This window comes from Mus pahari, chromosome 14 (genome assembly GCF_900095145.1).
Source record: "Mus pahari chromosome 14, PAHARI_EIJ_v1.1, whole genome shotgun sequence".
NCBI lineage: Eukaryota > Metazoa > Chordata > Mammalia > Rodentia > Muridae > Mus > Mus pahari.
Window position 1 is genome coordinate 72,326,110 of NC_034603.1, and position 23,351 is coordinate 72,349,460.

Below are 23,351 nucleotides of genomic sequence, written 5' to 3' on the forward strand. Positions count from 1 at the left end.
CCAAACTGCAACCCAATTTTGAGGCACAGAGTCCAGCATCTGAATATACACTGCGCAAGACCAACACCAACATCTCCCCCTTTTAGTCCAATAAAATCTTTCTCTTACAATAATAAACTGTATATAATAAGAACAATTGTGAAAACCATTATGTAAGAGTTGCATTCACAGTACCTAGTCCGTTTATAAATGGCAACTTAGGAGAAAGCACTCTACTATCTATTCTATCTGTCTGAGTTCAGAGTTTTGCACCTAAATCATTTTCTATCATAACTTGTATTATCAATCTAAAAACATCTTCTTATGCCCAAAAACATGTTCTTAAATCCAAAACAACTTAAGCTTTTATTGTGAGACTACAACGATCTAGTCTTCACCCCATCAGAAACTTGAGAAGGATAAATATTACCTGAGTAGGCAGGAAGTGCAGAGCTAGCAACGTCCAAAACTATAGAAGTGACTGAGTAGTTGACTGCCTGAGCAGTCCCCCCAAGTTGCTCCATAACATTGGAGCATCTGTCTTCAGCCTTCTGGGCCCAGAATGTTTAATAGACTATTTTGAGAAACGGGAATTTTGAGGGGCCTACCTTGTCCTTGCAAGGCTTTACAGTCTACTTCCCTGCATCTCAGTTCTTGTCCAGTTTGGACAGCGTACCATCAGCAGTTGAAGCAAGACAGTTTCTTACCCAGTGGCAGCTTGCCACATTTGAAACAAACTCTACACGGAGGCTCTTCAATGCTCATCAGCTACTTTGAACTAGAAAGGTGTTACTACCGAGATCTTATATATTTCAATGTCAAAAAAAAATCTGTTTATTAACAAAACATCTTAAATGTCATGTTATGTGGATCTCTGAGGTTTTCGAAGGCCTTCTATTTATCTATAGTATATCTGAATAGACAAACGTTTATATCTAGCTATTTACTATCTGTTTAGCCTAGGAAACATATTTCTGTCATTAACTAAACTTGTATCTAACATGACCATGAGTTTGATTAACTGGCTAACTTGTATTACTTAATTATCCTAAACAGTTTGTAATAAAAGCTTTCAAAATGACTAGAACTTAACATCTCATTTTAAATAATTAAACAAGAGTTGAAACATAAATAGTATGTTTTAACAAAATATAACATTAATCTGTCAATATACAAAGTCCATACCAAATGTAAAATATTTGATTTGTTAATGCTCTTTGGTCTAGAAGTAGACTCAATAATCTACCCTTTCTTATCATTCCTATATTGCACTTTTTCTTTTCATCCTTTCTCTCCCCTTTTTTTCCTTTTATCCCTTATCCTACTACATAAGGAAGAAAGAAGAATAGAAGAAAACAAAAGCGAGCACTTCCCGAATTTAACCTCCTAAGCCTTGTTTCCTCCTTGACCATGACCATTTAACAGCTTGCAGCCAACCCCTCTTTTAATGATGATAAACTCATTAGGTGACCAAAAACCAATCAACCCAACTTTCAGGATATGGGGCATCATTCTCTTGAAATTTCTTCCTGCTGTTTTGGGGGTGACATGAAAACTGGAATGTAGGCCAGTCTTAAGAAAGCTAGCTGTAATGTTTACTGTCCAGTCTCTGTGTGCTGTAAAAGTGCAGGCTTATTGGAAGGCTTGACTTTCCAGTATGAAAGACTGGACCAACTGGGGTCAGCAGCTTTTTCATGAATTAGCTAGCTAATAAGGGCCGTCTGAGGTTGGATCAAGCAGGATGCCAGAAAAAAATATATCTCAGCATCTCAGCATCCTTAAAGGTATATCTTGTCAAAACTATATTACTTCCATTGGTGTCTGGTCCTTTTCTTCTGTAAACATATAAACGCTCACAAGCAATATACATTTCTACAGTAATAAATGTATGGAAAGTGCAGTGTGCACAGTGCAGTTACAGGTGGTTCTCTGCTCTTTATATGAGCAGGTGAAAGGCATCTATCTTTCTTTATAAGTTAGTTTGGATGTATAACAAGACTGTAATAAAAATTTTCACTTACACCATATAAAAGGATGGCCTGACGAGTCCTGAGAATTTTGTTGATCTGCTATGTGTGGCTGAAGTCCTGGATGAAAACATTTCCATGTCTCAATCAGTCTCAGAGCTGTTCTCATGCCGAGGGACCAGCAAAACAAGTTACTTGTTTTGTTAGTCTTCCTGATTTCTTTCTTACTGTCTGTTACCAAGATCTTCAGGAGTTCCTCTCCAGTCACCTATGATTTTTATCAGTTTGAAAGGAATCCACTGCAGCCATGGAAAACTGGGTACCTGAAAGGGAGGCTGGAAATGAAAAAGAACCAGGCAGGTGAGAAAAGGATGAAGCCAAGTGATCAAGGCTCAAAGTTTAATATTTAGCTCTGCGTTTATATAGGCAAAACCCACAGACCCATCCTTCATTTCAGCTGGATTGAGTTGCAAAGCAAGCTCAGCAGGCAGTCTGCTCCTGTGGGTTCTTCAAACCTCTGCTGTTAACATGGTGTTTTTTATGAAACTCTGAAGCTTCTTGCAGATTTCGTATTTATGGCTGATCTACTTCATCATTACCTGGTGCTAGAGGGCCTGGTAGGCCTGAATGGGATTCGATCTATGTTATATACAATGGATGATTACTATTTCTGTTTTTTGGTGTCAAATCTAAAAATATTACCTAATTTAAAAATACTAATGTTTATACTAAAATTCCTTTTAGGAGTTTTGGCTTTTTAGGTGTTTGATCTGTGTGGGACATATTTTGTGGGGATGAAGGGGAATGAGATTAGAATCCTAAGCAACGACCTTCTCTTGCAAGTGAATATTCTGTTCTCCCTGGACCTTTGGTAACAACATTTCTCAGGCTGGTGAGATGGCTTAGTGGTTAAGAGCACTGACTACTCTTCTAGAGATCCTTCTAGAGGTTCAATTCCCAGCACCACATGGTGGCTCACAACCATCTGTAATGGGATTCAGTGCCCTCTCTGGTGTATCTGAAGACAGCTACAGTATACTCACATATATGAAATAATTATATAAATCTAGAAAAAAGAAAATATTATCTTCTCCCTTTGAATGATGTTGGCATCCTGAAGAATTACTTCTATCGGTTGTCTTCCATTGTCTCTATGGTTCGTGTTATCCCAGAGACCCCAGGCCCTGATTATTGTTACTTTGTAGTGAGTCTTCAGGTTTTAAAGCATGAGTTTTCCCCCTTGTCCTTCATTTTCAAGGTTATTTAGGCCCCTTTGCCAAATGCATCTTAGTATCGGCCCTTCAGCTTACACAAACAAATTAGTGTGGACTTTGTTATATTACATTGAATCTTCAGATCAGTTTGAGGGAGAACACCATGTGCAAAATAATAAGTAATAATTGCAATGAATTTGGACACAGTTGATTTGTTAGGGTCTTGGAAATTTTCATTCTGTCATGCTTATAATTTTCAGTGTAAATGTTCTCTTTTGTGAAATTTACTCTAGAATATTTTATTCTACAAATGCTATTATAATTGGAATTGCTTTCATTCATATTTATTCATTATATTTAAAATGTAATTGATGTTTACAAACAACAGTTTTAAATGTTTGGAGTTTTTATTGTTAATTTCTTATTATTTTGCTAGTTTCAAATTTATCATAACGTAATTTCTGGCTTTTCTTACAGAGACTGGAAAGTTGTACAGAAACAGGCTACTGAAGGAAATGAAGGATTTCAAAAGTAAGGAACCCTAGGACAAGCTTAGTATTCACGTCCTCTAGACCTCACGCCATCCAGCTAGTGACTGGAGCCCATAAAATACACAGTGGTAACTCACTGAGCGTACATTGTATCTACTGTTGTAATATGTTTTAGTGACATACAGTCCATTATATTTTAATATTTATTCCACTTTTCCTCTAAATAAAAAGAAAACAAAGAGCTGTGCATGATTGAAGTGTACCATGAGCCACAGAGATAACTAACAGCTCACAAATACAAAATGGCCTTGCACTTTGTACAATGGAATAAAGTTAGTACCACATTTAACAGTATTTAAGCATGTCCTTTAATCAGTAAGAATAATTAAAAACATAGTACATATGTCTTCCATGTTATACTAAGACATCTGAATGGACAGATCTATTTGGGGCCTTAGCATTATTGAAATGTAACATTACAAAACCATGAAATTTAAGGATTTTTAAATCTCTAATTTTGTTTTGGAAATACAGTTATTTAAGCTTAGTGTGGATAAAATGTCTTTCTTATTTTACTATCACGTGACTTTTCTCCCAATGTTGCTTTACTATCTTTTTTCTAAGTGGGGAAGATCAAAAAGGATAACCTCCATACTTCTTTGGAAAATATGGGGTTCAAACTCTCAATGGAGGAATTTGCCGAAGTGACAGAAAACCTAGAAACTGATGGTGAGCAATAAGATGGACTTAAGTTATCTGTTGACTTTTTCTCCTACATGATGAAATACTTAAAATTATAATCAATATTGAATAAGTATTTAAAAACCTAAAGGATGTTCCAATGTTAAGGTAATAGTATACAATTTAAAAATAACCAAAAATTAATATATTTCTGTGTGGATTACAAGAATGACTAGGGCTAGCAGAACTAGTAAAACATTAGGAAGGACTGGCTATATAGTGCAGTGGTTCAGTGCTTATCTAGCATACATAATACCCTGCATTTAATCCTTGTAAAGAGGAAAGGGAAGGATAGAGGGAGAGAAGAGGAGAGAAAAGGAAGGGAGGAGAGTGAAAGAGGGGGAGGAAGAGGAGGAAGAAGGGAAAGAGAAATGAGGGGGAAAGGAAGTAAATGGAGGAAAGAAGGAAGATAGACAAGGAGAAAAGGAAGGGAAAAAAGAGTAAAGAGGAAGAGATAAAGAGAGTAAGAAGTATAGTGTTGGAGCAATAATAAAGCAAGCTGGGTTAAAGTATGTAGCAGAACCAGGGTTAGGCTTAGCTTAGGCTTTGGCTTGGGCTCAGGCTCGGGCTCGGGCTCGGGCTCGGGCTCGGGCTCAAGCTCAGGCTTATGTTTACTATATCATATTTGTTCTGCTGCCCATGGCCATCTGCTGTCTATTGCTACTCCTTTTGGTAAATGCACCACATAAGTTAAGCAGTGGTCTAAGTGTAAAACTCTATGCGCACTGTCATTTTAGCTGTTGTCCTGCATATTACTGGGGGATTCTTTGTTACTGAAGCATCCCCTCTGTTGTCTGCCTCATTTCTGGATTTCTTACTCTGACTGTCTCTGTTTTTGTCTTGCTTCCTCTATGCTTGGACAGCTCATCCACATGAAAGAATAAGTTCTCATGATTACCTCATCAGGTCAATGTTGATTGTTTTTACTTTTTAAAAGGACAATATGTTTATTATAGAAATATTTCATAATGTATATCATGTACTCTGATTATAGTCACCCCTCCATTACCCTCTGTGTGTGTACATATATGTGTGTGTGTGTGTGTGTGTGTGTGTGTGCATGTGTTTGTTGCTTCTAATTTCTGCCTAGAAAGACACATTTGGCTGAATCTAGTTTATTTCACTTAGTATGATTATCCCCAGTTCCATCCACTTTCCTGCACATGATGCGCTTTTGCTCTTTTGTCTGAATTAAAACTCCATTGTTCGTGTAAAGCCACCTTTCCTTTATTCACTCATAGATTAGTGGCCTCCCAGGCTGATTCCCTAAGTTATCCGTTATGAATAACTCTGCAGTAAATGCTGTTGGCAGATAGCTCTGTGGCACACTGACTTGGATTCCCTCTGGCTTACATTGAGGAGTAGTAGAGCTAGGCCATATGGTAGCTCCAGTTTCAGTGTTTTGAGAAACAGCCATAATTTTCATACCACCAACAGTTTATATGTGGTCCTCATCCACCCTTCCCCCACATCCTCTCCTTTAAAAGTATCTTAATTCACCAATGTAATTGTCATCTTGGAGGCTTACTGCTGAATAAGCTGACCCTCCTAGTCTTTCTGAACTCTGGCTGACTGGTTCAACTCAGCTGTTCTGGCTCAAACTTCTCTCCAAGTTGACTGCTACAACCAGGCTTCTCTCAGCTTCTCCCTGAATTGATCTGCTTGGCTTGACCTCAAACTAACTCTGGAAATTTGTTCTAATCTTCTGGCTCCTTCTTATTCTCTGGCTTCAACTGCTTCTGCTGACCTGCACTGAACTGCATGAACTCACAAACAAACTCAACTCCACTTCACTGCACTCACAGCACTGACTACCAACTGACTCTCTCTCCCTGCACTGCTCTTAAATAGCTTCTCTTTTCTGTGCTGTTCTGGTGAGAATTGGAGGTATTCCATCTCTAATTCATTCAGTCAAATCTTTCTCTGATTCATCACTTTGTCTGCCCCTCATTTACATGTTACTTTCAAACATGGCTGTTTCCTTCTACAAACTAATTTTACCTTAAAGATGTGTACTAAGAGTGTATCTATATTCCAGTCAGAGGTATTAAAGTGTGTGGCATGTCTGCATTCCAGCCAATCACACAGGTCTAGATCTTGGTTGTGATCTCTTGCCAGAGCAGCTATGTTGCTGGATTAAAATTTCTCTACACTCTCCAGAATTTGTTTTTGTTTTCTTGATGATAGGCATTCTGACTGAATGACAGAAAATCTCAATGATTTGTAATATTCTGATGGCTAGAGATGCTGAACACATTTATATGTATGAACTTAAAGTTTGTGCTTCCTTTGAAAACTGTCCTGCTCATTGGCCCAACTATTAGTTGTTCGTTTGCTTTTCTGTTTGCTTTGTAAATTTCTCTATGCAGATGAATGGCTGACAATGATTTTCTTTATTCTAAGGGCTAAATCTTATTCACGTTTTCCTCCACCATGCAGAATCTCTTTAATCCTGCCAAATTCCATTTGTCAAGTCTTGCTTTGGTCCTATTGAGTGTGCTATCCCCTGTGACTATATCGTGACATGTTATCCTGTAGTGGTTTCAAGTATACAGATGTTACATTAGTTCTGTGACCCATTTTAAGTTAGATGTGTTATAGGGAAAATAGTAGGGAATCTACTTTGTCCTCTCAGATGGCCTAGGGATGAAACCCAGGGGCAGAGCACCTAGCAGAGCCTTAGGCCCTGATCTTCATCTCCAAAACTCAAAATTAATTAAGTAATTCAAATTAGAATGATTATAGGGTGTTTAAAATATTGGGAAGGATTGGGCACACATGCTACAGCACATGTGTGGATGTCAAAGGACAGCTTGTAGGAAGTTAGTTCTCTTTTTATCACCATGTGGGGCCTGGCAGTAGAGCTTGGATCTTCAGGCTTGGTAGCAAGTACCTGCTGAGCCACCTCACTGGCCCCAGATTATAAATGTTTAAAGGAGAAAGAACAAGTTTCCAACAGATATTCTCAATTATGGCATAATTTCTAAAAATCCAGAAATGCTTGAGAAGTGTCAGAATTACAATGTGAGTTGAATATTTCTGGATTTCATTATGTATCCATGACCTGTATCTGTTTTCTGGGCTCACATTCTTGATTGTGTGTTTCTGTTAAACACAGAAAAGGGGAATGCTGATCTACAGCAAGTGATGGAAAAAGTGAAATCCGTTACAGGTGAGCAGGAACCTGGCCACCTAAGGCTTTTTGTTGGTTCTATTATAATGCTTCACCGCTGGCCTTAATTGCTGTGGTGATTCTGTTGCTTTGCTCCATTTTATAAACATCTGCTTAAACCGGACTTTAAAATTAGACTCTTGGTAGTAACATTTTAGTGTTATATCTTGGTAGAGACATATTTATTTTCTAAAATAATTTTCACAGGTGTCTTCTCTTGGTTAACACAATAAAGATAAACAGAAATACTGTCTAAAATCTTCACAATTGAAGCTGAATATGGTGGCACATCCTTGTAATCTCAGCACTTGGGAGGCAGAGGCAGGAGAATTATAAGTTTGCTGCCAACCTGGCCTACACAGCAAGACACTGCCTCAAAATGAAAAGATGACTCCAGTCCCCCCTGAACTTCTAGTTTTTGAAAGTGCATGGTTCCTCCTAATTAGAGGATAGATGCTTCTTTCCTTTCCCATAAACCCTGTAGAAGCTTCATTAGGGGAAAACTGCCTTAAAAGACTCCTTTCCTGCCTAGCTACTCTGCACACAGTCAAACGTCAGCTCTAACCAACCGGGAAAGTACTAGCTCAGCTAAGCAGGGAAGCGATCGTTCCTGTAAGGAACTACAGGACCAGCCAAATATGTGCTGGTGAGAACTGGAAAACATCTAGGAAAGGCTCTTGAGAGTGCTGTAGCAGAGTACAGCGTGGCATGTGAGGAAGTTTACTGACACAAAGACATGTTCCTGTAGCTCAGGCTTGAATGCAAGGTGTGCATTCGAACTTACTGCGAAGATGGCTCCTAGAAACTGAGAAAACAAGGTTCCTTGTTAAATTACTTAGAAATTTCAGAAATGCTTTAGAGGTATATGGGAACAAAACAAAAAAATTAAAAAGCGTGGAGTCTGTTACCTAAGACCCAAAAGAGACACCGATGGGGTGACTATACTGACTTGACCGAGACAGCAAGACTCCCTATAAAACGTCCCTGTTTTTAATCTCAGATCCCACTTTCTGGCAGAGCTAGAACTTTGATGGGAAGACTTGATGTGACTGCAGGCTCAGCTTTCTCTGACCTTCTCTTGTTTTTCTAGACTTAGGCTTGAGCCCAGCTCCAGCCTGGTTTCCTTAGCAAACACGAAATATGGACCCTTTCAAGGCTGCCACTGAGGCTTTTAAACTTTACCACATCTCAAGTAGCTAAACAACAACCATCGAATGCTACATTTACAATTACAATTTCCTCGAAGTCCTCAAAGTTATAAATGCATGTAAGCAAAGCTGTCTTAAGTCACAAAAGGGATGTTATCAGACCTGTTCAAATCTAGGTGGCAAATGTTTAAGTTACAAGCAAAACCACACTCAAACTGGCATACTTGAAGTGATGAGTAAGGATCAGGAGTTTGTTCACAGCATAGGAATTACAGGCTAATAAATGTCTGTCTATCCTCGATCCACATGAGAATCCTATGGGATAGTCAGGAGCCAAGAGATGAAGAAAATTCAATAGTTATGTAAGAAAAGAAGTTAGAAAGGGAGAAAATGGAAGAATAGGGGAACATAGTAACTATTGCATGTTGATGACATACCAACTTGTACACAGATTCTTTTCCAAATTAATCTAAATTTTCCTCTAACTTGGGTATAAATGGAGCAAATATTTAAAGCAAATTATTAAAAACTTGTCCTTTTTTGCTACCCTAGTGAGTTAACATACCATTTTTGTGACCTATAATTGAGGCAATTGATGACTTTCCAGACAGTCCAATAGGAAGCTGGGTTTTTAATGTTTGCTTATACTAATATATATGAGTTCCATGGTATATTGTTATGCTATAAAAATCAAAGTGTATGGAGCTGGAAAGATTGTTCAGTGATTAAGAACATTGACTATTCTTCCAGAGGACCCATTTCTAGTACAAACATGATGGATCATGACTGACTGTAACTCAGTTCCAGGGACTAGACACCCTCATACAGACATACTTAAAGGCAAAACACCAATGCACATAAAATAAAAATATACTTAAAAAGCAAAGTGTGGATAGCCAATATAGATTGATACATGTCATATAACTGCAGAACAAAATAGATATGAAATATTTGATGAATGGCATAAAGTCAAAGTGTCTTAGGTACTAACTTATTTTAAACCACATATAATACTATATCCCTTATGTATTTTATTCAATAAAGTATGGCTTCTATGTGAAAAGCAAAATCATGATTCAGAGCATTTCTTTCAATATGAAACAAAATGGATTTCATGAGCATTTGAGACCTTCTGTTGGGCCCATCTCTAAGATCTTAATACAGTTGATAAACACATGAAATCCTTGGAGATATAAAATCAGATCCATAGCTTCCTTCAGATTTTCAAAGGGAGTATATCTCTAAGGAAAGATACCTTTGGGGACTACAAATTTGAGTTAATAATTTTCTTCTCCTCATCCTGCCTTTTTCTGAGTAGAGAACACCAATATAAAAAACCTGGAAAACATTCTAGGCAGCATGGGAGTCAAGCTGACCAAAGCAGAGCTGGACGATCTGTTAAAAAACTTGCCCATCAGTGGTAAGTGTGTTGGCTACCATTAACTTTATTTATGATTGTGATCTTGCTATCTAACTCGGGAAAGCCTGGAACTTGCTATGTATTTTAGTTATGTTTCTACTGCTGTGATAAAATGATATGACCCAAAGCAATTGGGGGGGGGGAGGATCTCATCTTAACCGTTTCATCTGGCTGGCTCCTCGTGGTCCTCTCTGCCCACTTTCTTATATCACTCAGGATGAATTGGCCCGGACTGGACCCTCCCACATCGATCTTTAATGAAAAAAAAATGCCCTACAGACTCACCTCTAGGCATTCTGGTGGGGACATTTTCTCAGTTGAGGTTCCTCTTCTGAGAAACTCTAGCTTATGTCAAGTTGACAAAACTCACCAGACTTTTATGTAACCCAGGCTGCCCAAGAATGCTCGAACCTCCTGCCTCCACCTCCCAAGTACAGGGAATGCAGCCATGTGCCCAGATCTACTGACATCTGAGCCTTTGGCTTTACAGTCATTTAGGTCTAGAAATGAAGAAATAAATGAGCTTCTTCTAGGGAAAAAGAGTAGTAGCAGGGAAGACAGGGCCAGTATTAAAGCACTTGAGAAGTCGATCCTGAGTGCTAGTGACATGGTCAGAAAGACACTCTAAATTTGGGGACAGGAAAACTGGCCTCTAGAACATCGATACTTTTGAATTTTATCTTTTCATTATCAATTATGAGATTTGCTCTTTAACATGGCAAAAGACACAGTTTTTTGAAACAAGTTTATTTTCTATTTAAATTCTTCTGTTTCTTGCTTTTTATATATAATGAATAAATATATTGGGTGACTAAATTAAATGCTTAACAAGAACCCCTGCTGTAATTTATAGGAAACATGGCTTTAGATTATTACCTTAGGAGAAGGAAAAGTGCTCATATGTTATTTTGTATCATATTTTGAGCTTCAAGATATGTTTCTTTCTTATAGCTGATAATAAAGTGCCTCTGAAAATGTTGCAAGAAGAATTAAAAGCTTTTACTGGTAAGAATTTGTCATGAATTATTTTTAAACAAATTATGTTTTACACTCAATCTTTTAGCAGTATTTTCTGGGGTGTGATAATACCTGATAGGTGCATTTTTTTTTTTAACTTTTAAGCAACATGCATTTCTTTCATTTTTAAACTATTTTTTATTAGATATTTTCTTCATTTACAATTCAAATGCTATCCTGAAAGTCCCTTATACCCTCCCCTCACCCTGCTCCTCAACCCACCCACCCCCACTTCCTGGCCCTGGGATTCCCCTGTACTGGGGCATATAATCTTTGCAAGACCAAGGGCCTCTCCTCCCAATGATGGCCAACTAGGCCATCTTCTGCTACATATGCAGCTAGAGAAACGAACTCAGGGATTACCAGTTAGTTCATGTTGTTCCTCCTTTAGGGTTACAGACCCCTTCAGCTCCTTGGGTACTTTCTCTAGCTCCTCCTCCATTGGGGGCCCTGTGCTCCATCCAATAGATTGCTGTGAGCATCCACTTCTGTATTTGCCAGGCACTGACATAGTCTCACAAGAGACAGCTATATCAAGGTTATGTCAGCAAAATCTTGCTGGCTTAAGGTGCATGTATTTTTAATATTCCTCTTGATAAAATATTTACATCACTAGCCCACAATTTTATTATTTATTTTATAAAGTAAAGCAAAAAATGTCTATTTTCTATAATGTCTTACTTTTTTTGCTACTTTTTTCCAAGAAACTGGTGTCCTTGTTTACCAACATCAGAACTAGATAGTTAATATGAGAATAAGGCATTTTAAAAGATATAAATAATATTTTACAAACAATATAAAGTTCTAACAAAGTAGAGGAGATATATCATATCTTTAATAGTGCATTTTATCATGCACAAGCTAGTATTATCCTAAATCTCTGGAAAAATTATCTAGTCATTCTGTGCCCTCTGGTGCCATTTCCATCAGTAGGATCATGTGATCTACAAATACTAAGAGATATATTTTGCCTTAAATTCATGACAGAAATATTTCTGTTGGAAGATTTCACATCTCCTTCTCTTTCCTGCTTGTATTAGAAGAGTTGTAGCAGAAGCACATTTGTAGATGATTAAAAATAATTTGATTATTCCCTAATATTTTATCTATGAATGTCTATCTTTTTAAAGGAGAAAAACTTGACCTCAATGACATAAAACATGAACTTAAAAATATGGGGATTGTGCTTTCTGACAAGGAACTGAAGAAAGTCCTGAAAAACTTGCCCGTTGACAGTAAGTCATGCTACATGTCTCCTGCCACATAAGTCATGCCACGCGTCTCATTTGAAGCAGCAGATACCTTCCAGGGACCTTGGCTCAGTGAGTCTTTGAAAAAATTCCATAAGCTGCTGCCAAGGCACTTTTTACTTGACAGTAAATTGCTGTCACCTCCTCAGACACCATTTGAGAGTCACTAGCACACTGTCACCTGAAGACTAGAGCAGCAAAAGTATAAAAAGACAGGGTGTTTTCTATATCTTTTTTTTCTATATCTTTTTAATTTATTTTCATTTTGAGTGCATTGGAGTTTTTCCTGCATGCATGTCTGTGTGAGAGCGTCAGATCCTCTGGAACAGGAGTTAAAGACAGTTGTGAGCTGCTGTGTAGGTGCTGGGAATTGTACTCAGGACCTTTGGAAGACTAGCCAGTGCTCTTAACCACTGAGCCATCTCTCTAGCCCCTAAATATCTTACTGTATTGCAGCATGGAAGAATGAAATTCTTAAATGACTATAACACCAAAGAATAGATAACCTTATGAGAATGGAAAATATTTACATTTCAAGTTAGTGTGGAGTGACCTTGAAAGGTCACTGTTGATGGCATCTCATTAAAGTGCATCCTGCTACAGTCATGTCATATGTAATGCTTTGCTGGCGCCTCATGTCAGTGATCTAGGGAGCTAAATTTCTGCCTCTCTTTACAGATGATGGAAAGGTGTTTCAAAACAGATTGCTGAGAACTGTGAAGGATAGTAAACGTGAGTAGGAACAAGTATAGCATTTGAACTGCCCTCCTCCGTTGAGCTTGCATTTGCATTAGTACAATGTAAAGACTTATTTTGCTTCTTGGAGAATATCTTTTCCTAATAATAGTTCGCATTCGACAAGGAAGCTTTCTGCTGCCTTTTATTTTACAAGCTTTCCCTACAAAAAGATTATAAGAGTGGAAATGCATAGAGAAAGCAATGGTTGTTGCTTATGGTGATGATCCTGGCACTCAGAGGCTGAAGCACAAGAATCACTGCAAGTTTTACTGTCAACCTGGAGTACACATTGAGTTCCAGACTACACAGGGACACTTGGTCTCAGAACAAACGAAGTCTGGGGGTTAGGGGAGGAAAGGAAATATAAGATGAAAGGGGGTGGGCAAGATGGCTCAGAGGTGGGTAAAGGTGCCTGCTGCCAACCAAGCTTGACAACTGAGTTCAAGGTCCTGGAAACACATAATGGAAAGAGGCACGTGGCCTCCATACACTGTCCTCTGACCTCCACTTGCACACCATAGTAAATATATCTATGTGGGTGATACACAGGCACACACATTCACGCATGCACACACACACACACACACACACACACACACATTAAATAAATAACTCTTGGACCTTTAGTGGGTATCTTAGAAGGGAAGAGGAAAAGGAAGAGGAAGAGGAAGAGGAAGAAGACAACAAAAGGAAAGAGGGGAAACGATAACTAGAACAAATAATCTGAAACCGTTTAGGAAACAAATTAAATCTCTCTCTCTCTCTCTCTCTCTCTCTCTCTCTCTCTCTCTCTCTCTCTCTCTCTCTCAACTTTATTGATTGGTGCTCTTATGTAATTTCTGCCCTGGCTCACATTCTCATGTGTAGATGCTTTTAATAAATAAATAGATTAAAATTTTAACCCTGCTCTTAACCTTTTGGATTGGAGTTTTTTAAAAGCCTGTTACATGTAGTTTTGGGTTTTTTTTGTTTTTAAGTATTGGCACTTACACTGGACTATGGAAACATTATCTTTTTCAGCACATATTAAGTAGTAAAGTGTGTTAAACATCATAGCGTGCGTGCACTTTAGAACACTTAAGAACCACCGTGCTTTCTCTGTCTTCTTTCGGCTTCACCAGGAGGGAAGGTTGATGTGAATAATCTGGATGCTGCTTTGGAAGCCCTGAACATCAAGCTCACAGAAGAGGAGCTTGACCTGGCGAAGGATGCTCTGAAAGACGGTGAGTGGCGCAAGAAGAGCCTGCCTGCCTTTAAATAGAAGTTGAGCTTGCAGGATTAACTACGACTGCTTTGAGGTTCCATTCACTCTTAGTCCAAAAGAGATTTTTAATAGCTTTCAGAAGAACTTCTAATGAAACAAATGAGATGTGTCCTTTTTTTTTTTTTTTTGTCAAACCCATAATCTGAGCAGGCAAGATGGCTCAGTGGGTAAAGATGCTGGTCACTAACTGTGGGGATGTAAGTTCAGCCTCGGGGACCCACATAATAGAAGGAGAGAATAAATCCCACAGGTTGTCCTTTGACTTCCATATGTGCACCTTGGTACATGCGCACTACCTGCAGACATGATAGATAGATAGATAGATAGATAGATAGATAGATAGATAGATAGATAGATAGAGATTAGATGATTAGATTAGATTAGATAGATGGATAGATTAGATAGGTTAGATGGATAGATAAAATTTTTAAAAATTTACACTCCTTCAATTTCTCTCTCTCTACATCCCATAATAGAGTTGGATGCCAGTGATGAAGTAAGAGTTATTGTTTGGCTTTACAAAAACAGGATGTGCAGCCTGATTTTTCTAACTGACCTATATCTCACTGATAGTGATACAATGTATCCAATCTGTGTGATGGTGCCCAGCTGTAATCGCAGAACCTAGGAACTTGTTTCCAGGTGGAGAATTGTGAGTTCGAGGTCAGGCTAGGCTACATTTGGTTTCCCTTTCTCAGAAAACAAAAATGGAGGGATGGAGAGGTAGCATGGTAGTCTAGAGCACCTGTGGCTCCCAGGGAGGTCCCAGGTTCAATTCCACACACCCACACGGCTCCTCATAACCATCCATAACGTCAGTTCTAGGGGGTTTAACACCCTCTTTCGGCCTCTGCAGGTACCAGGCGTGCATGAAGTCCACATATGTACATGCTGGAAAAAAAACTCATAGATATAAAATAAAATAAATAAATCTTAAATTTAAAAAAAAATGTCCTGGGGCTACAGATGTGGCTCAGTGAGTAAAGGGCATGCCGGGCAAACATGAAGGCCTGAGGTTGGATCTCCAGCACCACAGCAGCCAGCCACATCAGCAGTGTGCTTCTGTGTCCAATAGGGTGAAGGGAACAGAGGAAGACACGTGGCATTAACTATTAGTTATTATAAGTAATTGTTAGTGTTAGTAATTATTAGTAACAACTAATAACTACTTGATTAATCTAAATAACTCAATTGGTGTTGATTATTATTCCTAATGATTAATAATATTATTAGTTGGTTATTGTTGGATTATTAGCTATTATTAGTAATGATAATAACAGCTCTTAAGAGTAATGCACATAGCATACATTTTAGACCCATGATCATTCTGAGAGGCAGTTCACTAACTCATTACTAGAGGACCCTGGTAACTGGAGTGAGAAGAGGGAAAGGAAAAACACCTGTTCCTTAGACACTTGTGTAGTTATTTTAAATTTTATACAACGTGTGTATTATAATTTTAACTTGATTATTCTAACTTAAGGTGAATACAAATGATACAGTGAGCTAATGGCTAGCCTCATACCAAGCAGTTGGCTTGAGCAGTCAGTAAATTGACCACTCCAGTGGTCCCTGCTGCGTCCTACCAAACGTTCCTGCTTAGCATCAGCCTCTTCATTTCTGTCAGCGTGTGACGATACAAGATAGCAGTCTTTGCAAATATTGAAAAAGCCATGACTTCCAGAAGTAAAAAAAGAACTGCTCAATTCTAAGAAAAGCTACTTAAAATATGTCCACAACATACTCTCATGAATAACTGAAGAATAAAAATATTACTATTTTTGTTTTGTTTCAAACTCCAATGAATACCTTAGCCAAAAAAAAAAAAAAAAAAATAGAATTTGCCAGAAACTCACAAGCCAACACTTCCAGAAGTCAGTATTTGTTAACTTTTGTACTAAGGAGAAAGTATTGGCTCAAGAACCCCAAGACCAAGGTCTCAGCACAAAGGCGATGTATTTGCACAGAGGGACAGCAGGAAACAGGAGACAAGAACAGGAAATACAGGATGAGGGAGAAGGGGGAGGGGACAAGCGAGAGGGAGGAGGAGTATTTGTCCTTGAGGACAAAGGGTGGCTCTGGAGAGAAAGGAGACAGACCATAGGCAAAAGGAGGATTATGAAGGTACAAGGGGAAACCCTGTGTTAGGATGAGGTGTTTAATTTTAATTAGGCATGTTAATTAGGTGAGCCAGAGGGGGCTTTTGATTACTGGACCTCAGTACTTTGATAGCTGGACCTTGGTAGTCAGCCTCAGGAGGAAGAAGTGGCAAATAAGGGAATAGACCTTGGTGGCTGGCTTTAGGATGTCCCTTGGGGGCTGGCTTTAGGATGTCCCTTGGGGGCTGGCTTTAGGATGCCCCTTGGTGGCTAGCTTTAGGATGTCCCTTGGTGGCTGGCTTTAGGATGTCCCTTGGTGGCTGGCTTTAGGATGTCCCTTGGTGGCTGGCTTTAGGATGTCCCTTGGGGGCTGGCTTTAGGATGTCCCTTGGGGGCTGGCTTTAGGATGTTCCTTGGGGGCTGGCTTTAGGATGTAATCTGACAGGTTCAGCAGGAGAGAGGGGATGAGAGAAAGGGGCAAGGCTTGCCAGAGCCGTGTTTGCCACACTTGAGCTGGCTACAGTCCCTTCACTAAGGATTACAACTAGAGTCATAGCTTCAATTGTCGTGTGAAACAAGTTTACTTCACAATTTGCCTTTTGTTCAAACATTTTTAGAGTATCTTTATTTATTGTCTACTATTAAATGTCAGATCATTTTAATTAGATTTATTTTCTTGGTTATTTGGTACATAGCTAACCTTAACTCTAAAGGATCTCCTGAGGTGTACAGTTTTCTGAATCTATATGATTATTCCCTTCTGCTTAACTGATCAGGCCAAAAGGAAGTTGAGCTGAGAAAATTGGTGGATCAAATAGAATCAATTACAGGTAAGTGGAAAGTTAGCAAACAGATATGTCTGTAATTTATTTTGTAGGAAAATAATTTTATTCTTGAACTAGACATTTTTGGGAGAATCCCAGGTAATAAATATATACTCAATCTTCATCAGTAGGAGGGGAGGCCCTTGGTCCTAGGGAGGTTTGATGCCCCAGCAGAGGGGGATGCTAGAACAGTGAGGAGAGAGTGGGTGAGTGGGTAGAGGAGCACCCTCAAGAGGCAAAGGGGAGGAGGAGAGGTCAGAGGGGATGGGGGATATCATTTGAAATGTAAACAAATAAAATTATTATTATTATTAAATATATATTTCAATCTCATACAAAAATTACATAAGATTTTAAGATTTAATGATTTTTTTTTCAGAGAGGGCTTGGGCCTTTTAAAATCTGAAGTTGAAACGTATGCTTCAGTGAAAGAATAATTTGTATTTTAAAGATTGCTTAAGTCAAAGTAAAAAAAAAAAAAAAAGTTGACAGCACACCTGGCCTAGAAAAGGCCAGTTTCCTCGGTTTGTTCTCTTTTTAAAGTTACACGGTTTTAATTCTCATGGAACTTATACCACTCCTCCCATTAACTCCTCCCTTGACGTCCTGAGTCTGTTTGTGCTGCCTGTCTATTGGAGGGAATAGGCCATGCATCTGAGCCTGGAGTCTCCCCTTAAAGAAGCGACTCTTCCTTCCCCCCAACCGCCAGCAGCTGTCAGAAGCTCCGCAGCTAGGAGTGGGGGCTCACCGCCCCCNCCTGCATGCTGGACTCCTCAGCTAGGAGTGGGGGCTCACCNCCCCCGCCTGCATGCTGGACTCCTCAGCTAGGAGTGGGGGCTCACCTCCCCCNCCTGCATGCTGGACTCCTCAGCTAGGAGTGGGGGCTCACCGCCCCGCCTGCATGCTGGAATGTTGACTGGCTTGGTCTTGGGGAGGCAACTGCAGCTGCCCTGAGTCCATACAGCTGTCCTGTCAACTTCCAACCCTCCTGTCTACTTCACATGGAAGAGAAAATAAGAGACTGGTCTTTGTGACACTGTCTTAGTTCACTAAGGATCCCCAGTTCCGTTCACTTTCCTGCAAGTAACCCAACGTTATTCTTTATGATGGAAGTAGAGATAGCTATATCAGTGTCCTTTCAGCAAGATCTTGTTGACATATGCAATAGTGTCTGCGTTTGGTGGCTGATTATGGGATGGATCCCCGGGTGTGGCAGGCTCTGGATAGTCCATCCTTTTTTCTTAGCTCCAAACTTTGTCTCTGTAACTCCTTTCATGGGTATTTTATTCCCTATTTTGGGGAGGAATGAAGTATCCACGTGTTGGTCTTCCTTCTTCTTGATTTTCTTGTGTTTTGGAGATTGTATCTTGGGTATTCTAGGTTTCTCGGCTAATATCCACTTATCAGTGAGTGCATATCAAGTGACTCCATACTTTTAGCAAGTCCTATAATCTTATGAGGAGTTTTTATAAATCATTCAAATACATTTAGTTAAAAAAAAAAAAAAACCTCCCACTATAGTAGTAATACTAGAAAGATAAAATTGCATTACCCACTGGTAAGCTCTCACAAGCAAAAATCACAACAAGCTATTGCAAAATACTTTGTTATTCTTGTCTTTGTTACCAGAGTCGAAGCCAACACTTCCGTTTTCTGCCAGAACTAGACATGCCCAGATAAGACTTACCTACCTTCATTATGCCATTGAGTGCAAGATCTCATATCATCTGTAATAATTAAGTAGTCCTTTCATGTGTTACCATTTTTATCTGTAGGAAACGAAGTTGATGTCAGTAAGGTGGATAAAATGCTTGAAGAAATGGGAATAGAGCTTTCAGACTCAGAGTTCCTTAAACTAATGAACAACGTGCCAGTTGATGGTAAGTACTTGGACCAAAATATAATCCACACAAGAGTCTTATTGTTAAACTGTGGAAATGTCTACAAATGTCTGTTTGCTTGCTTGCCAAATAACAATAAGTGACCTATGTTATATAGTCTTAAATGATCTTGCAACCTGGCCAGCCCCATACAAATGTCCAAAACTCGGTACATAAAACTGTCCAAGTGCCAAGGTGCTACCACAAGTGGACAAATCCACGTGACTTCATATGATAGATCATAATGGAATTTTAGACAGCTGAAAATATTATATAAAACTTTCTCAGCCTAGGTATATAAGCTAAATAAGAAACATAAATTTTACTTTTAAATTTGCATCCATCCTCAAGATATCGCACTATATATATTTGAAGTATCCTCAAATCAAGAAAAGGCCAGAGGACTTCAGTTTCCAGACAGCTGAATAAAGGATATATAATCTATATACCTTAAAAGAGTATCAATGCCTTTTAATCCTTAGTTAGAAAACTGATAATTACACTATTATATAATAATATGCTATACACTATTAGATAATTATACTATTGTAGAAGTTCAGTTGTATTTTTATTTTTATTCCACTGAACCATCTAATATTTAGCTAACGGTATATGAGGAAAAAGGAAGGTAAGGGGTGGTCTACATGGAAACTGAAAAAGTACCACGAAAGAAAAAAATATGTGTTGTGGCATGTCAATAAAGTAGAACAGTCCACACAATCCACATAGTTTCATTATTAGTAGATCAGAGAAGCCTTGAACACTTTACAAAGAAAGTCTTTCTAAAAATGACTGCTTTTTGAAGCTCAGTGATGGCCTCCTGTGATCTGAACATGTTCTTTTTCCTTCAGATGGAAAGGTCTATCTGAGAAGGCTAATGGATAGTATGACAATCGTTAAAGGTAAGAGGGACACGAAGCCAAGCGGATGTTTCTGAGACCACTCTGCTTGTCATCTATGCCATTTCCTCGTGATTAAACCGTGAATGTTCCACCTAGTACTCATACATCCATACTATACTTTATAATATATATTATACTACATGTTTTATACATATGTTATACATCCAACTATACTTACCCAGTAAATTCTTTCTGTGTAACTTGGAAAGAATGTCTGTGCCCTCGTGCAGTTTTTTCAGGCTTCAACAGAATAAGAAATATAAAACTCCAAGTTTCACAGCCGTAAGAAACAGGGGAATTACTATTCCTTGAATTACCTGAGTCACTGCAGAGGCTGTTAACCTGACATCCATGCCAAAAGTGAAAAAGTAAAAAAATGATGAAGGCTCCATGAAAGATGAAAGTGGAGGCACACAAGCATCCCCTGGGAAGCCGAGAGGGGAGACCCACCCCCGCATGCCACTCCCTCACGCCAAGATCACAGGCTCGGACAGATCCATATGCCATCTGATGACCACTGATATTTTCACTTACTTAAAAGTCAGTAAAATTTTAAGTCAGATGCTTCCAAATGGGGCTCAGATCCCAGCATCCTTAATATAATAGAAGTTAATTATAAATACAACAAAAGCAAAGCAAAATTAATTAGAAACAATGGGCAGATTGTCACCGTGCTGTAACTTTGTCACCACCAGCTTTCTGAGGTGGGTCTCTTCACAACCATTGGATGAACAAGCTCTGGCTCTCTGTTAGAGTCTGCCAATAATTGTTTTCATTAGTCTCTGGTTTTTAAAATACAAACAACAGGCCATAATCCTAAGGAATTGTAAGTTTCCTCCCCACTTGAGGGACACTAACTTTTGTTTGTCTCTCTCTTTGCACAAGATGGGAAGGTAGATTCCAGTGGACTGAGCACACTTCTGGGGAACATGGGTGTGAATCTCACTCAAAGGGAGACTGAGGATCTCAAAAAAACTCTGCAACTTGATGGTAAGAATTTTGACTATTATCAAGCTCTCAGAAAAAGCTAATCATAAAAGCTTATTTTCATATGTACTTACTTGGCATCAAAAAGGCATTCTGAAAACTTGGGCTCAAAGGAAGATCACATACATCCTCTCTCTAGCCAGCTTTGAGCACATTTTAGAGGACTTTAAGTGCCCCCTGACACTCCACACACACTTCCTGCAACCTAGCTCATTTTTACTCTTTTTCATTTTGTTTTTGAGACAGTGTCACTGTGTATGAAGACCAGGCTAGCCTGGAACTTACCGATATCCACCTGCCTCTGCCTCCCAGTGCTGGGATTAAAGGTGTGCACCAGGACATCTGGCCTCAATCTTTTCTCATGTAAGGTAGAGAGATTGGTGATTCTCAGACTTCAATCCCCTCCTTGGCCAGCTCCTGAGCGGATGGCCTCAGTGTTCCTTCTCTAGTCTAACTGAAGTGAATCCAGTCTGTAAGCAGCCTCCTGACGTGGAATCCTCGGAGAAAGTCTGTGGTGGGCAATTTGAAGCACAGCTTCCTAACTGTGGGTCATGACCTTAATAGAGGGAATGTGAATGAGTGTGGGGGTTGCAAAAAAGTGGTGGTGGTAAAAGATTTCTGAAGGCCAAGTAGGAACTCAAACTCACACATCATAAGCCTGAGGTACTCTGAGCATGCCTCGTGGAGCTAGCTTCACCAAGGAGCAGCCCTAGTTTTGTGCACCATGGGTGCTCTCTGTACCTTAGGCATGGGCACAGCAGCAATGAAAGCTGTCAGGAACGCCTTGGCACAGACTGAGACTCTATGGTGTGAACTGCAGTGGTTTTGCAGTAGCATGCAGTGGATCTCCGACACATGGTGCCCATGCTTCATACTGCTTCATACTGTATGTGTACTTTCCTTTTATTTGTCAGAGCGACTTTAATTACATGTGATCTGGGAATTTGATATTTCATTTCAATCAATCCACTTATTAGAAGTTTGGGGCTTTTTTTCCCTTTAGCTAGCCATTGGATTGCGATTGGGACAGACTCTGGTTCTCTCCAAGCAGACACCCCATGGGTTTTTCCTGCTTCAGCTCCTATATGCTTGCCCCCACAGCATGAGTGCTGAGAGCCATGTTAAAACACCCTTTAACAGACAGGGAGGAAAAAAACTGCATCCTTTATGGGACGTGACCATGTGACCGCAAAGTCGCATAGCTCTGCTCTCACTAATGTCATCATCAGAGGAGCTGCAAGACCGTACTCCAGTCGGTGCAGCTTCTTAGCGAGGAATGGATCAGCCCCATCTCAAAGGTTGCATGTGGCATGAGAGAGAGGTGTTACACACTTTACTATCACGTGTGAAGCTGCCACGGACATTAGACAGTGTGGATGTGAGCTTCCTTTTCCTTCGGGTAAACGTCTCAAGAATGGAAATACTGTGCCACAGTCTTCAGTTTTACCAGAAGCTGACAGGTATTTTCCAAACATAGATATACCATTCTGTACTCCTGTCTCAACAATGCTGAAGAGTTCCATTTATCTTCACCTCCTTACCAGCATTTGGTGTTATCAGTTTGGGGGCAGGGCGGGGCGGGGGCGGTGATATTGGGGAGCAAACCCAGGCTCACATCTGTGCTAGGTGAAGACTTTGCTACTGAGCTAAGTTCCCCAGCCCCTGCTGTCAGGGTGGGGACGTTTAGTCATCCTATCCCAAAAGGCCTTTAACTTAAATTTCTCTAATTAACAAGGATACTGGGTACTTTTTAAAGTACTTATTTTTGTACCCTTTTTCTCCCTGTAGGTGAAAGACAGTTTTGCTTTACTTGGTTTCATTTAAAAATAAATTTAAAAATCAATATTCTTAACTAAAACCTGTAGAACTGACTAATGTCGACATACATCATATATATGCATAAAGAGTATTAAAAATAAACACATTTTCTCAACTGTCCTATTTGTAAACACCAGAAAACTAAATTAGGTTGCAAAGTACACTTAGGTCAGTGGTTCTCAAACTGTAGGTTGTGACGCTTTGGGGGGTGCATATCAGACACCCTGCTTCTTAGATATTTATATTATAATTCATAACAATAGCAGAATTACAGTTATGAAATAGCAATGAAAATAATTTTATGGTTGGGGGATCACCACAACATGAGGAATTATATAAAAGGGTCGTAGTAGCATCAGGAAGGTTGAGAACCACTGACTTAGGGTGTGATCATTTATGTGTATGTATCTTTTTTTTTTTTTTTTTTTTTTTTTTTTTTT

At 39.3% G+C, this 23,351-nt stretch overlaps 1 protein-coding gene across 1 annotated transcript in view; it reads left to right on the top strand.

The window, feature by feature from the left end:
• LOC115065364 overlaps positions 1-23,351 on the top strand; it is a 130,868-nt gene that overhangs the window by 88,238 nt on the left and 19,279 nt on the right. Inside the window, exons 57-68 of the mRNA XM_029546147.1 lie at positions 3,638-3,691; positions 4,276-4,380; positions 7,511-7,564; positions 10,031-10,132; positions 11,084-11,137; positions 12,280-12,384; positions 13,078-13,131; positions 14,259-14,360; positions 17,277-17,330; positions 19,100-19,204; positions 20,056-20,106; positions 20,992-21,096. Of these exons, the coding sequence (XP_029402007.1) occupies positions 3,638-3,691; positions 4,276-4,380; positions 7,511-7,564; positions 10,031-10,132; positions 11,084-11,137; positions 12,280-12,384; positions 13,078-13,131; positions 14,259-14,360; positions 17,277-17,330; positions 19,100-19,204; positions 20,056-20,106; positions 20,992-21,096 (945 nt within the window). The remainder of the gene's footprint in view (positions 1-3,637; positions 3,692-4,275; positions 4,381-7,510; positions 7,565-10,030; positions 10,133-11,083; positions 11,138-12,279; positions 12,385-13,077; positions 13,132-14,258; positions 14,361-17,276; positions 17,331-19,099; positions 19,205-20,055; positions 20,107-20,991; positions 21,097-23,351) is intronic.